Here is a 14986-nt window from a genome sequence, read left to right on the forward strand (position 1 = left end):
CTCTACTTTTTTCTTTTCTTTGGGATGTCACTATTATTTATAGCTTACAATGTTTATTAGTGTATGGAAATTTGGATTAATAAGTTTAAAATTTAAAATTTGACTTCCAGATTGGCAAAAACCACAGACTTACCTGAATATTCACAGGCATCTTTAGATAACAAACATGTTTCCTTGTTTATTAATTCCCTACCATGTCAGTAGGTAACTCATGCCCAAGAGGTATAAAGTGCTCCCAGACTATATCCCAAAAGTGATCAATAATGTAAGCAGCAGCCCCAAAGATTATCTGTTACACTATAGCTGGTTCTGAGATCATGAAAGTTAGCCACAGGTTACAGATTAGGCACTCTGGATTCTCACTGTCTTTTACAGAAACCTCTACTTTTTAAATGATTTTTTTCTAGAGACAAATTAAGAAAGTGAGTTTTAAAACCTAGAATTCTTTCCTTCCAATTTTGTTAATGCATTCTCTACTTATTTATTACATACTAAGTTTGTTGTGGTTGTTGTTCACTCATGTCCCACTCTCTGCAACTCCAGGGACTATAGCACACCAGGCTCCACTCTCTCCCATTATCTCCCAGAATTGGCTAAAGTTCATATCTATTGAGTTAGTGATGCTAGCTAACCATCTCTGTCAACCCATTCTCCTTTTGCCTTCAATCTTTCCAGCATCAGGGTCTTTTCCAGTGAGTCAGCTCTTCATATCAAGTGACCAAAGTACTAGAACTTCAACTTCAGATCAGTCCTTCCAATGAATCTTCAGGGTTGGTTTTCTTTAGGATTGACTAGTTTGATCTCCTTGCTGTCCAACGGACTCTCAAGATTGAATCTTCTCCAGCACCATAGTTCAAAAGCATCAATTCTTTGGTGCTCAGTCTTTTTTATAGTTCAGCTCTCGTATCTGTACATGACTACTGGAAAAACTATAGTTTTTACTCCCAATTTTTGTTGCTAGAAATTTTCATTCACTCTTGTGTTAAACACTTTATAAACTAATGTGAGAACATTACTTCTGGTGGTATAAAATTTTATTATAGTGACTGCCAAACTTTAGCAAAAGGAGGAGATTGGCAAGGAGTCTCTTAGATTTCTTTTTTGAGAGTATATTTTTATTTTCTTTGGATGATTAATAGAAAATTAAGTTAATGAAAACTGGTGTCGAAGTCAGTGACTTAAAAATATTGAGTTGGCCAAAATGTTTGTTTTTCCATGCGATAGTATGGAAAAACACAAATGAACTTTTTGGTCAACCCAGAAAGATGATTTTCAACCTTTTTATTCCAAGATACATTAAAAAAAATACAGTTCTTTATTACTAAGACCCTCCCCCCCCAAAAAGAGACACTTTTCCTTTTGTAAACATATTGTTAATTCCTAGGACAAAGGAAGACTGTTTTGTGGGCCTCCCTGTATCTCAAAGGATACTTGGGAATTAATTGAGGAATGGATGATGGAAAATTATCAGTGGAATATGAGAACTAAATCTTAAGTAGGTAAATCCCAAGGTCAGTATAAACTGATTGAGGGAGATGTAGGGTACAGACTTGACTAGGGAAAGTAGTGTGAGTTAGCCATATCTTTTTATGATAGTACTGTAATACAGTTTATTTGTATTTACAGCAAAACTATTTTAAGACAGCTTAAAATATAAAATTTTAAATTAAAGTGCAGTTTATGTTAATTTTTCAAAAAAGAATCTTGTTCTGTGAATTCAGTAAGTATGAGAAAGCTTTCACTCAAACCAATATTTATGCATCAGATAATTCATAGGGGGGAGTACTTTGTTTGATTAAATTTGAGTAGAAGTGCATTCACAAATTATACTTCATTAGAGAAACTCATTTTGGAGGGAAAAACCTATAAAAGCAATAACTAGAGAAGTCCACAGTTGGAAGTTATCAGAAAATTTCTGTTAGAGGAAGATTAATGCACTAAATATGGGAATATTTTCTTTCATAAATCAGTTTTCAGTATTCTGTATTTATACACAAGTAAAATTGTCTATTTCTTAAAAGTGAGAATGTTTTTTCACACAAGTCAGAATTAGAAATTATTCATTTATAATTTATATAATTTATAATTATATTTTAAAAAAGGCTTCCCTGGTGGCTCAGATAGATAAGAATTCACCTGCAATGCAAGAGACCTGGGTTTGGAAGACCCCCTGGAGGAGAGCATGGCAACCCACTCCAGTGTGCTTGCCTGGAGAATCCCCCTGGACAGAGGAGCCTGGTGGGCTACTCTCCATGGGGATGCAAAGAGTTGGACATAACTGAGTGACTAAGCATACACAATAGAGAGGCCCTATGATTATTGTAATTTGTATATGTCTTTGTCCATGAGTTACACCTTACTGACAATAGATAAATAACTAAGAAAAGTAAATCTTCTAAGAATATATCATTTTCTTAAAATGCCACAAAATTAATACTAGGAGGAAACTATATATTTGATACAGTGGAAGAAGTCTTCCTCTAGAAGCAATTTTTCATCTTGTTTATTGCTTTGTTTTCATGCTCATGTCTGTAGAACAAATGGGGATAAATAGGCCAGTCCAAAAATTGCCTCTCATTTAATTAAAAACACATACACATATGCATACATGCAAAACTTTATTAAGTGTGGCATATTTTGTCTCTTGAATTTTATACTTTCTCCATTCTTAGTAACTCCAGCCATCAACAGTCTGTCAACAGATAAGCAATGTTGATGAGCTTCTTATATTTTTCTTTTTACACATGATCACATGTGGACACATTAATATGTTATTTGTGCACACATATATGTGTGTTTTCATTATCTTAATATAGAATTATACATGCATTTTTGCATCTTTTGCACTCAATAGTACTTTTAACCAACTGAAGAGCCCATGGTGTGGACATGCCATATTTTTTTCAACCACTTGCCACTGTTTATTGACAGTTTTGCCACGAGGAAAACTGATCCACCATTCTCAAGAGGTGGCACAGAAAACAGGTTAGAGGACAACATAATCATGCTCTTACCTACCAGAGCCTTCTTTTCCCTTGTAAAAATGAGATTGATGGATTGAATTGTTTTCCTATTTTTACAGAGGTTGCCAGATTTCTCTGGAATACTACTAATATTTCATATTTCTAATAATATAAAAATGTGCCCTTCCCCTCTATTAAAAGTAGCTATTATTCTTTAACCTTGAGGAATTTTATGATTTCAAAGTGATAACTAGTTTTAATGGACATATTGATATACCTGTTTAAAAGTTCCTTTACCACTTTGCTAATTTGCAGGTTGTCTTTATAAACTGTTCATAAATTTTGCTTTTTGGATTGTCTTGTCAGTATGTTACAGCTCTTTATATACTAAATGTAGTAACTTAAAAAAAAACTTATTGTCTCTTGACTTTGTATATGATAGTTCTCATTCACAAGTAATTTTTTTTACATGTTTAAATATGCCCGTCTCTTCTTTCATAGTTTCTGAATTTCTAGTCCTAGTTAAGCTTTATATATTACAATAAATCCCGTACTTATGAATGAGTTCCATTCTGAGCATGCGTTTGTAAGTCACTTTGTTCACAGAACACTTTCCCCTGACATCTTTTCTCATGGAATGGTACAATATGTCCAGGAATCATGCTTTTGTAAACCTGGGAATTGGGCCCTGATGCCAAAACCTATATTTTTCACCTTAGGAAGCTGGAAATATGCGGCCTCATCCTGCCAGAAAAACCCACTAGTTCATTTTTCCCTTCATCGCAACAGCTTTGGTTGAGTTTTTTATTTTTCTGAAAGAAGCGGGCTGTTTGCCACTTCTTGCTAGGAAGTCCCATGAGTACTGTTTCACTTAATCAGTGTCACAGCAGGTATGGCAGTCAACACTCAAATAACACTTTCCTCTGACCTGTTTTCTCATGGAAAGGTACAGTGTGTCCTAGGAGTGTCTTTACATAGTTCTGAAACTGCAGGGAAACATGATTTTGTGAACCTGGGAATTGGGGCCTGATGGCAAAAGAAGTATTTTCCCACTGTGAAAGCTGGATAGTTTCAGCCTCAAAGCTGCCAGAAAAACACAGTTTCATTTTTCTCATTAAAGCAATAGCTTTGGTTAAGTTTTGGAGTTTTATGAAAGCAACAGGCTCCTTCCAACTTCAGGCAGGGACAGTACTGTTTCACCTAATAACAACAGGTATGGAAATCAACTCTCAGGGAACAATCTCCCCTGACATCTTTTCTCATGGAATGGTACAATGTGTCCTAGGTGTATCTTTACACAACTCTGAAGCTGCCAGGAAACATGCTTTTGTGAAACTGGGAATTGGGCCCTTATGGTAAAACGTGTATTTTCCACATTTATAAGCTGGATAATTCCAGCCTCAAACCTGCCAGAAAAACACACTGGTTCATTTTCCTCTTCATGACAACAATAGTTTTGGTTAAGTTTTTGAGTTTTCCAAAAGAAACATGCTGCTTGCCACTTCTCATTGGGAGGTTGTCTGACTGTACAGAATCACCTAATCAGGGCAACAACAGATATGGCAGTCAACACCCACAGAACACTGCCCTGACAACCTTTTTCATGGAATGGTCCACTGTGTCATAGGTGTGTCTTTACACGACTCTGAAACAGCCAGGAAACATGCTTTTGTGAACCTTGGAACTGGGCCCTTATGGTAAAAGTTGTATTTTTCACCTTTGGAAGCTGGGTAATTCCAGCCTCAAACCTGCCAGAAAAACACACTGGTTCATTTTTCTCTTCAATACAACAGCTTTTGTCAAATTTTGGAGTTTTCTGAAAACAAAACAAAACAAAACAACAGGCTGCTTGTTACTTCTTGCTGGGAAGTCACATAACAGCACTATTTCAGAGTAACAGCAGCACCTAATCAGGGTAAAAGAAGATATGGCAGTCAACATTCACAGAACACTCTCCTCTGACCTGTTTTCTCATGGAATGGTACAGTGTATCCTAAGGGGTCTTTACACAGTTCTGAAACTACAGGAAAGCATGATTTTGTAAACCTGGGAATTGGGAACTTATGGCAAAAGAAGTATTTCCCCCAGTATAAGCTGCATAGTTGCAGCCTTAAACTTGCAAGAAAAACACACTTCTTCATTTTTCTTTTCATTACAACTGCTTTGTTCACAATTTTGAGTTTTCTGAAATAAAAAGCATGCTGCCAACTTTTTGCTGGAAAGTCATCTGACAGTAAAATTTCACCTAATCAGAGTAACAACAGGTATGGCAGTCAACACCCATAGAACACTATCCCCTGACATCTTCTCTCAAGGAATGGTACATCGTTTCATAGGAATGTCTTTACAGAACTCTGAAAACGCAGGGAAACATGTTTTTGTGAGCCTGAGAATTGGTGCCTGATGGCAAAAGTGTTTTCTAATTGTGAAAACTGAATAGTTGCAGCCTCGATTTGGCCAGAAAAACACACTGGTTCATGTCTCTCTTCATTACAACAGTAGCTTTGGTCTAGTTTTTGAGTTTTCTGAAAGAAACAGACTGCTTGCCACTTCTTGCTGGGAAGTCTTCTGACAGGACAGATTCTCTGATCAGGGTAACAACAGGTTTGGCAATCCACACTCACAGAACACTCTCCCCTGACATCTTATCTCAGTTGGAATGGTACAGTGTGTCCCACCTGTGTCTTTACACAACTCTGAAACAGCCAGAAAACATGCCTTTGTGAACCTGGGAATTGTGCCCTTATGGTAAAAGCAATATGTTCCCCCTGTGGAAGCTCTATAATTGCAGCTTCAACCTGCCTTAAAACCTCACTGGTTCATTTTTCTCTTCATTCACAAACAGCTTTGGAAAAGTTTTTGAGTTTAATGAAAGAAACAGACTGCTTGCCTCCTCTTGCTGGGAAGTCATCTGACAGGACAGATTCACTAATCAGGATAAAAACAGGTATAGCAGTCAACACTCACAGAACACTCTCCCCTGACCTCTCTCCTCATGGAATGGTACATTGTGAATTTCTCCATATTTCAGCCCGGAAACTGGGAGTGCAGAGTTTCCTGCCTGAAGTACGAAATTTTTCATATTTTAGCCCAAAACCTGTGGTACAGAGCTTCCCACCTGAAATATGAAATATTCTATATTTCTAGCCCAGAAACTTGGAGTGTAGAGTTTTCTGCCTGAAATATGAAATTTTCCATAATTCAGCCTGGAAACTTGGGATGCAGATTTTCCTGCCTGAAATATGAAATTTTCCATATATCAGCCTGGAAACTCGGGATGCAGACTTTCCTGCCTGAAATATGAAATTCTCCATATGTCATCCAGGAAAATTGGGGTGCAGACTTTCCTGCAAGAAATGTCAAATTCTCCATACTTCATGTAGGAAAATTGAGGCGCAGACTGTCCTGCCTGAAGTGTGAAACTCCCCATATTTCATTCAGGAAAACTGGGGTGCAGAATTTCCTGCCTAAAATGTGAAATTCTCCATATTTCATCCAGGAAAGCTGGGATGCAGATTTTCCTGCCTGAATTAGGCAATTCTACACATTTCATCCAGAAAAATTGGGGCTTAGATAAAAATATGGGAAATACATCTTCAGAGTTGACACCTTTTGAATTGTTTTTGAAAAAAATCATCAAAATTTCTATGCATCTTGTGATGGTGCTCATTTTCAGAACATGGGCTTGGCAAAATGTGACTTTTGCATCACTTCCTTGTTCACATTTATCTTGTTGGTAGATTCTTTCGCCTCTTTTGACAAGTTCTTTTTGAAGCAAAGTTTAAAGCAGTAAATCTAGTTTATGTGATTTATAATAACCTCATCCAAAGTAATTTCACAATTGGTTTTTCTGTTGTATAAAGTTTTCCATTTTCATTTTGTTTCTTTTTTCTTCTTGTTTTTCTTTTGTGTTTGTAGCTCTACATCAAATATTTTTTGTAATTGTAGTATATTAACATAACTATATTTGTGTTGAATACAACATAATGATTCAATATTTTTACAGAATAAATTTTATTTAAATATGACCAAATTGTGAGTTGCTTGCTGGTTTCGGAGATGAATTCCTTGTGGATATCTTGGTTTGCAAATATTTCTTCATATTCTGGGTTGCCTTCTTCATTCCTTAAGGTTTCCTTTCCTGGGCACCTGCTTTGAAATTGAAGTAGGTCATGCTTTGCTGTTTTTGGTTTATTTCTCATGGCTCTAGGAGATGGATTCCAAAAGACCTTGCAATGTTGTCATCCAAACCCAAAAAGACCTTGTAGTTTATAGCATCCAGTGTCCTATGTTTTCCTTAAGAATTTCATAGACTCTCTCCTGACCTTGATATCTTTATTATTTGGAGTTAATTTTGTGTATGGTGTTAGAGAGTGTTCTAACCTCATTCTCCTTTTCTTAGTTTTAATAACCCTCGCATGATCCTCCATAGTGTCTGTTACAAATGTATATTCCCAGCATCAGGGGAGGAATATTCCCTTTTCACCACACCTTCACCATCAGTTAGTGTTTGTCAAATTCCTGTGGTTTCGATTTGAATTTCTAATATTTAGCGAAACTGACCTCTTTTCATGTAATTTCTTTTCAAGGGTGACTTCATGTTACCTCTTGAGGCGACTTCTTGTAACTTGACCCTGTTTTGAGTTCTTTTCTGATGACCACCCCTAGGACGTTTGTTGAGATCAACTGTTTTTGACTTACCCTTTGGCCTTGAGAACACTCAATGCCCATCAGCACAGCTTTTCAAACTATTGTTACAGAAAACGGCCACAAGGCGGCAGCATTATTCAGCCTCACACATTTCCCCCCCAACCCCGGTCATTTCTGTGTGATTTTATATTGGAATCGAGGTGATTTCTGATATTGTGTGTGTTTCGGGTGTACAGAAACTTGATTCATTAATGTGTGAGCATTTATGTATTCTCTTTAAAGTTTTTGTTTCCACCTAGGTGATTATGGTGTGTTCAGTAAACTTCCATCTGCTATTCAGCAGGTCGTTTTCTATCATCTATTGGATATATATGTGTGTGTCTGCTGCTGCTAAGTCACTTCAGTTGTGTCCGACTCTGTGCGACCCCATAGACGGCAGCCCACCAGGCTCCCCCGTCCCTGGGATTCTCCAGGCAAGAATGCTGGAGTGGGTTGTCATTTCCTTTTCCAATGCATGAAAATAAAAAGTGAAAGTGAAGCCGCTCAGTCGTGTCGGACTCTTAGCGACCCCATGGACCACAGTCTACTAGGCTCCTCCATCCATGGGATTTTCCAGATGTGTGTCTACCTTTATTCAAATCTCTTAATTTACCTCACCTGTATCCAGAGATGGAGGGCTTCTGCAGAGGGCAAGAGGCACTTCAGCAACATTGTGGGGTCACACTGCCTGCCACATCCTCCCAGAACCCTGAGCCCCACAACAATCCAGGCTTGGGACCCAAGCCTGCCCAGTCTCCAGAGATGTGACACCAGCCAAGGTAATCATGGGATGAAGGGAATAGAGTCAGTATATGTTTCTATATTTACTGTGTCATCTAGTTATTTGAACTTGAGTATACAGATGAATTACAAGGCAGTGGGTGTTTTGTTTTTTTTAATTCATAGTCACTTGATTCACTCACACATTGATGTGTACATGCTGTATTTCAGGGACTGTTCCTGTATCGATTATGACAGAAAATGGAGTATCATTCCTAGTGTTACCCAGCAGGTCCTTGGGGCTTATTTTCTCAATAGTAGTGTGCACATGTTAGTCAAGTAGCTTTCCAAAAGCTTTCTTCTCTGCTAACAGTGAGAAGAATTTTTCCTAAGTCTGTGAACTGTTTATGTTGGCTCAAAGAGCTCACATGTATCCATTTTTAGATTCCACCTAGAAGTGACATCATTTTCTATTTGTCACTCCCTGTCTTACTTCACTTGCTATGATCAGCTCTACCTTCTTGCCTGTGCCTGAACATGGCATTGTTCCATTGTTCCTTATGACTGATTAATACACCACTGTGTGTATAGAACCCATTTTCTTTATTCATTTCTGTGTCCTTGGACACTTAAGTGGCATCAGTGTCCTTGCTATGGAAACTGGTCTGACAGGGATGGCAAGGGTACCCTCGTCTTTGAACATGTTGCTTTTTGCTGTATCACAGGCATGTGATTACTGCTTCCTAAGGCACGTCTATGTTTTATTTTTTGAAGATCCTCATATTGTTCCATCTAGTGGATGAACCAATGAACATTTTTAGTAATTTCATCCAAATTAATTTCTTGATGGGAATTTCCATTCCTAAAATTTTCCCATTTTTATTTCTCAGATGGTAAAGCGTCTGCCTACAATGCGGGAGACCTGGGTTTGATCCCTGGGTCGGGAAGATCCCCTGGAGAAGGAAATGGCAACCTACTCCAGTATTCATGCCTGGAAAATCCCATGGACCGAGGAGCCTGGTGGGCTACAGTCCACGGGGTCGCAAAGAGTCGGACACGACTGAGCGACTTCACTTCACTTCACTTCACTTCAACCTTCATTCTTGATTATTTGTTGTGCTTATAGCTATCCATCCACTGTTTCTTTTTTACCTGAGGTACAGTTGATTTACATTATATATTTGCTTTGAGATACAACATAGTGATTCAATATTTTAATGGAATATATGCCATTTAAAGATATTACAAAATCATGTCTTTATTTCTCTCTGCTGCATACTATATCCTACTATTTTTCATACATTATACATAGTGATTTTTATCTCTTAACCTCTACCCTCATCTGGCAATACCCACAACCAAATCCCCACAGGCATCCATTAGTTTCTGGATTTGTGAATCTCTTTCTGTTTCACAGATAAGTTCATTTGTGTCATATTTTAGATTGAACTTAAATGTGATTTCCTATGGCAGTTTTCTGTGTGTTTCTGACAAGCTTGCCTTAGATGAGAATATGTAAATACATTTTCCTGAAAATAGTATAATTTTAAGGAATAATATAATTTCCATCAGAATTTTTTCCCCATATTTCATCCAGGAAAGCACAGAATCTTAACCACTGGACTGAAGTGAAGTACCCCTGTGCATTCTTGTTTAAGTTATCCTTTATTTCATATTGTAGTAACATTGATATACAATGTGTTATTGGTGGCAGGTGAACCAAATACATTTTCTATTTTGTTGTTGTTTAGTCATCATGTCTGACTATATTTATAGGAGCGTTTCCTTTTCTCTAGTCCCTGTTACACTTGTAAGACATCTATTTGTTTACGCATATGTGTACATAGATATAAATTCTAGGTACATAGAGACATAAATATCTATGTACTTAGATGTGTAAATGTTTAGATACATTGAAATGTAAATTCTAGGTACATAGATATGTAAATGTCTAGGAACACTGATACATAAATATATAGGTACACAGAAATGTAAATTCTAGGTACACAGATATATAAATGTCTAGATACATAGAGATATAAAATGCCAGGGTACATAGAGACATAAATATCTATATAAAGAGAAATATAAATATCTATGTATATATAGACATAAATATCTATGTACATACAGATGTAAATATCTATTATACATACATATAGATGTAGATATCTATATACACATATAAATATATACATGGAAGATGGTTACACAGTGGACAATGTGAGAGACAACTTTATAGGTAGACAAAATAAGTGATACAGATAGTGGCATTTAGAAAATCATATTATGAGAGAGAAACATAAAGAATTTCAAAGAAAACAAATCTAACCAGGACTCATGTAACTAGTTTTAATCTGGTGGCAATAAACCATCAAGTCCACAGGAGATTCAGGTGGTGATGGCAAATTCTGTAAGGGTCAGGTAGTGTAAAAAAGTTAAATGTTTCATTTTTGTTTACAAAGTATATCTTATCAACTTAATGATACATACTTGTTGATACTTCCTTAAGTATGTATCATCCCACACATCTTCATATGCCTTCATCCAAACTGTTTCAGCTCAAATCATTTCAAGCATAACTCTAATTTGTTGCAACTCTGATTATTCATGTCTTGCAATTTTATAAGAAAGACACATTGTAATTCATTCACATACACCAGTGAAGGCTAGGATTTCTGTCTAATGTTACATTTTTTTAGGGGCCTTATAAATCATTTAAAATTTCAACCCTCCTCCCTGTTCTGACTCAATTGACATGGGAAAAGCTATGGAAAGAGTGTTTATTACAATCTGAACTCACCAGATATTTCTTATTTGGTGTACATGAAGATGTGAGAAGTACAGGGATCAGGCCAATGGCCAATGGGCAGCGGGTGAGTTTGCTACTGTGATCTCCTTCCGGTTGACTCTCCTCTGAAGACAACTGAGCTGCCCCTCGTCTTTTAGCCCAGCTCTTCTGTTTTCTCAACATCTCAGCAGGACAAGAAAGACAGCCTGCCACAACCAAGGTAGTATGTTCAACTCTAGCATGACTCTCAAACCAGCAAAAAGTCACAGACCTAAAGTGAAGACAGGCAAGACCTGACTTCTCAGTGACAATTGTGAGCAGAGAAGACAGACCCTACACTTCTTTCTAGGGTCTCAGAAGGTCGCAGGGGCCTGGCTTCCTTTCACATTGGGAGCCCACTAACCATAGCCATGGTGTCCTAACCGAGGGGATGTGTGACCCCAGGTTTGGGGGTCTGGGGACTGTGTGAATCTCACCCCTTCTGCACAGTTCAGGATCACATGTACAGGAAGGCCTCACGCACAAAGCTAAGAAAAGGGGATGAATACATGTGAGCTTCATTTGTGTTTAGGAATTAATACCTTATGCTATTCACTTTATACAGACACGTGCCTGTTTGCTTCTTTACCCCTTCAAGTTTCACCCTCCCTGAGGCTCCTGGAGACTTCTCAGGTGGGCTACCTGGTACTCATTCTAATTTACCAGGACAAGCATGGCGGGAAGGGAGCAGGTTGACTTGGAAAACTGACTGCAGGGCACGTGGGTCAGACAAAAGGCCAAAGGGCAGCAGGTGGGGTTGCTGCTATGATCTCCTTCCAGTCGGCTATCCCTGCTCAGCAGAGAAGACTTGGCCCTCTTCTTCCAGCCCTACGTCTGGTGTGTTTTCTCAACACCTCAGTGGGGTAAGAAAGGAACCAAGCCTGCCAGAACCAAGGTGGTGTGTCCAGCATTATCATGACACCTGTAAAAACAGTTAAAATTACATACAACCAAAGGGAAGAGATGAAGACTTCTCTGGGGCAAGTGTGGGGAGAGGAGACCGACCCTACACTTCTTTCTACCATCCCAGGAGGTTACAGGGACCCACTCCTGAGGGGCCCAACCAGCAGAAAGTGGTGTCCTAACCAAGGGTCATGTGACCCCAAGTGCCGGCTCTGGAGACTGTGTGGGTCTCACCCCAAGCCATGGGTCAGGATCCTGTACCTGGGGACCCTGTATCTGCTGTGTGTCTTGTCCCCTTGGAGATTTCCAACATCTGAATTGAGGGTGTTGCCCTGATTAACCTGCAATCCTTTTTCTTCTGTTCACCCAGTCGCATTCACATGAGGCCAGGCACCTTGAGTGGGTTGTTGCTCTGTGTTCTGCTGAGTGAAAACCTTTGGTAATGTCATATTAATGTCATAGCATATCAAATATCTAATCTGTAGGGTCACCACTGTCTGATGTCCCCTAGACGGACCTGAGGTCATTTAATTTGTCATTTAATTTTTATTTTATATTGGAGTTGAGTTGATTTCCATTGTTTTGTTAGTTTTAGTTGTACAGGAGCTTGATTTGATTTTACACAGAGGTATATTATTTTTCTATTTTTTCCTCATATAGATTATTACAGTTTGTTTCAGTAGAGTTCCCTGGTCTGTTTGCTACTTCCTATTTGATTATCAGTTTGATAGATATTAGTGTGCATATTTAAATCCTAAACTCTTAATTTATCCTTCCTTTCTTTTGATAATCATAATTTGATTTTCTCAGACTGCAAATCTGTTTTGTACACTAGGTCATTGTTATATATTTATAGATTCCACCTGCATGTGATAAGTTATGATATTTGTCTTTTTCTCTTTGACTTACCTCATTTAGTATGATAATTTCTTAGTCCATCCATGCTGCTGACAGTATTCTTATTTTGCTCTGCTTTACAGCTGAGTAGTATTCCAGTGTATAGATGTACCACCTAGTCCTCATTTTTCTGTCTGGACATTTTGGTGGATTCTATGTCTTGCTTATTATAGATAGTGCTGCCCTGACAATCAAGGCGCATGTGTCATTTTTTTTTTATTGAAGGATAATTGCTTTACATAATTTTGTTGTTTTCTGTCAAACCTCAACATGAATCAGTCAAAGGTACACATATATCCCCTTCCTTCTGAACCTCCCTCCTGTCTCCCTCCCCATCCCACCCCTCTAGGTTGATACAGAGCCCCTGTTTGAGTTTCTGGGGCCACACAGCAAATTCCCATTGGCTGTTTATTTTACATATGGTAATGTAAGTTTCCATGTTACTCTTTCCATTTATCTCACCCTCTTCCCCGCCTCTCCCCATGTTCATAAGTCTATTCTCTATGTCTGTTTCTTCATTACTGCCCTGTAAATAAATTCTTCAGCAGCATTTTTCTATATTCTGTATATATGCATTAGAATACAATATTTATCTTTCTCTTTCTGACTTACTTCACTCTGTATAATAGGTTCTATGTTCACCCACCTCATTAGAACTGACTCAAATGCATTCATTTTTATGGCTGAGTAATATTCCATTGTGTATATGTACCACAACTTCTTTGTCCATTCATCTGTCAATGGACATCTAGGTTGCTTCCATGTTCTAGCCTTTGTAAATAGTGCTGCAATGAACAATGGGTTACATGTGTCTTTTTCAATTTTGGTTTCCTTAGGGTATATGCCTCAGAGTGGGATTGCTGGGTCATATGGTGCTTTCATTCCTAGGTTTTTAATGAATCTCCATACCATCTTCCATAGTGGTTGTATCAATTTACATTTCCACAAACAGTGCAAAAGCATTCCCTTTTCTCCACACCCTCTCCAGCATTTATTGTTTGTAGACTTTTTGATGAGGGCCATTCTGACTGGGGTGAAGTAATATCTCACTGTAATTTTGATTTGCATTTCTCTAATAATGAGCGATGTTGAGCATCTTTCCATGTGTTTGTTAGCCATCTATATGTCTTCTTTGGAGAAATGTCTGTTTAGGTCTTCACCCCACTTTTTGATTGGATTGTTTGTTTTTCTGACACTGAATTGTATGAACTGCTTGTATATTTTGGAAATTAATTCTTTGTCAGTTGTTTCATTTTCTGTTATTTTCTCCCATTCTAGGGGCTGTCTTTTCACCTTGCTTATAACTTCCTTTGCTGTGCAAAAGCTTTTAAGTTTAATCAGGTCCCATTTGTTTACTTTTGTTTTTATGTCTGTTACACACGTGTCATTTTGAATGGTGATTTTCTCTAGACCTAAGCCCATGAATGGGACTGCAGGATCTTATGATACCTCTATGTCTTGTGTTTCTTGGAATCTCCATGCTGTTTTCTATAGTGGCTTCACTATTTACATTCCCACCCAGATTGCAGGATTTTGTTTTCCATACATTCTGTGCAAGTTTTTATTTTATTTATTTATTTTATCTTTATTCTTTGTAGATCTTTTCAATGATGGCCATTGTGACCCTTGTGAGGTGATACCTTATTATAGTTTTGATTCACATTGATTTAATAATTATTGATGTGGAGTACCTTTCCATGTACTTTTATTATTTTATACCTTGTGAGTACAATTTACCTCTTGAAACTGGCTTCTTGAAACTTGGCCCTGTTTGGTATTCTTTTCTGATGATGTACCCCAAGACACTTCTTGAGGGCAGGTGTCATTTAAAGCCCTGTCAAATTTGTGACTATTAAGAGCCCTTCAGCACCTGTTTTTATGGTTGCCCTGCTGGCTCAATGGGAAAAAAATCCACCTGCAGTTCAGGAGATTTTCAGAAGATTTGGGTTTGATCCCTGGGTTGGGAAGATCCGTTGGAGGAGGA

At 37.9% G+C, this 14986-nt stretch overlaps 1 protein-coding gene across 1 annotated transcript in view; it reads left to right on the forward strand.

The window, feature by feature from the left end:
• Nucleotides 1-8176: 8176 nt before the first annotated feature.
• The window catches only part of LOC133071426 (uncharacterized), a 93698-nt gene continuing 86888 nt past the window's right edge, over nucleotides 8177-14986 (forward strand). Inside the window, exon 1 of the mRNA XM_061164012.1 lies at nucleotides 8177-8431. Within this exon, the coding sequence (XP_061019995.1) occupies nucleotides 8185-8431 (247 nt within the window). The 5' untranslated portion in view covers nucleotides 8177-8184. The remainder of the gene's footprint in view (nucleotides 8432-14986) is intronic.

This window comes from Dama dama, chromosome 16 (assembly GCF_033118175.1).
Source record: "Dama dama isolate Ldn47 chromosome 16, ASM3311817v1, whole genome shotgun sequence".
Taxonomy (NCBI): domain Eukaryota; kingdom Metazoa; phylum Chordata; class Mammalia; order Artiodactyla; family Cervidae; genus Dama; species Dama dama.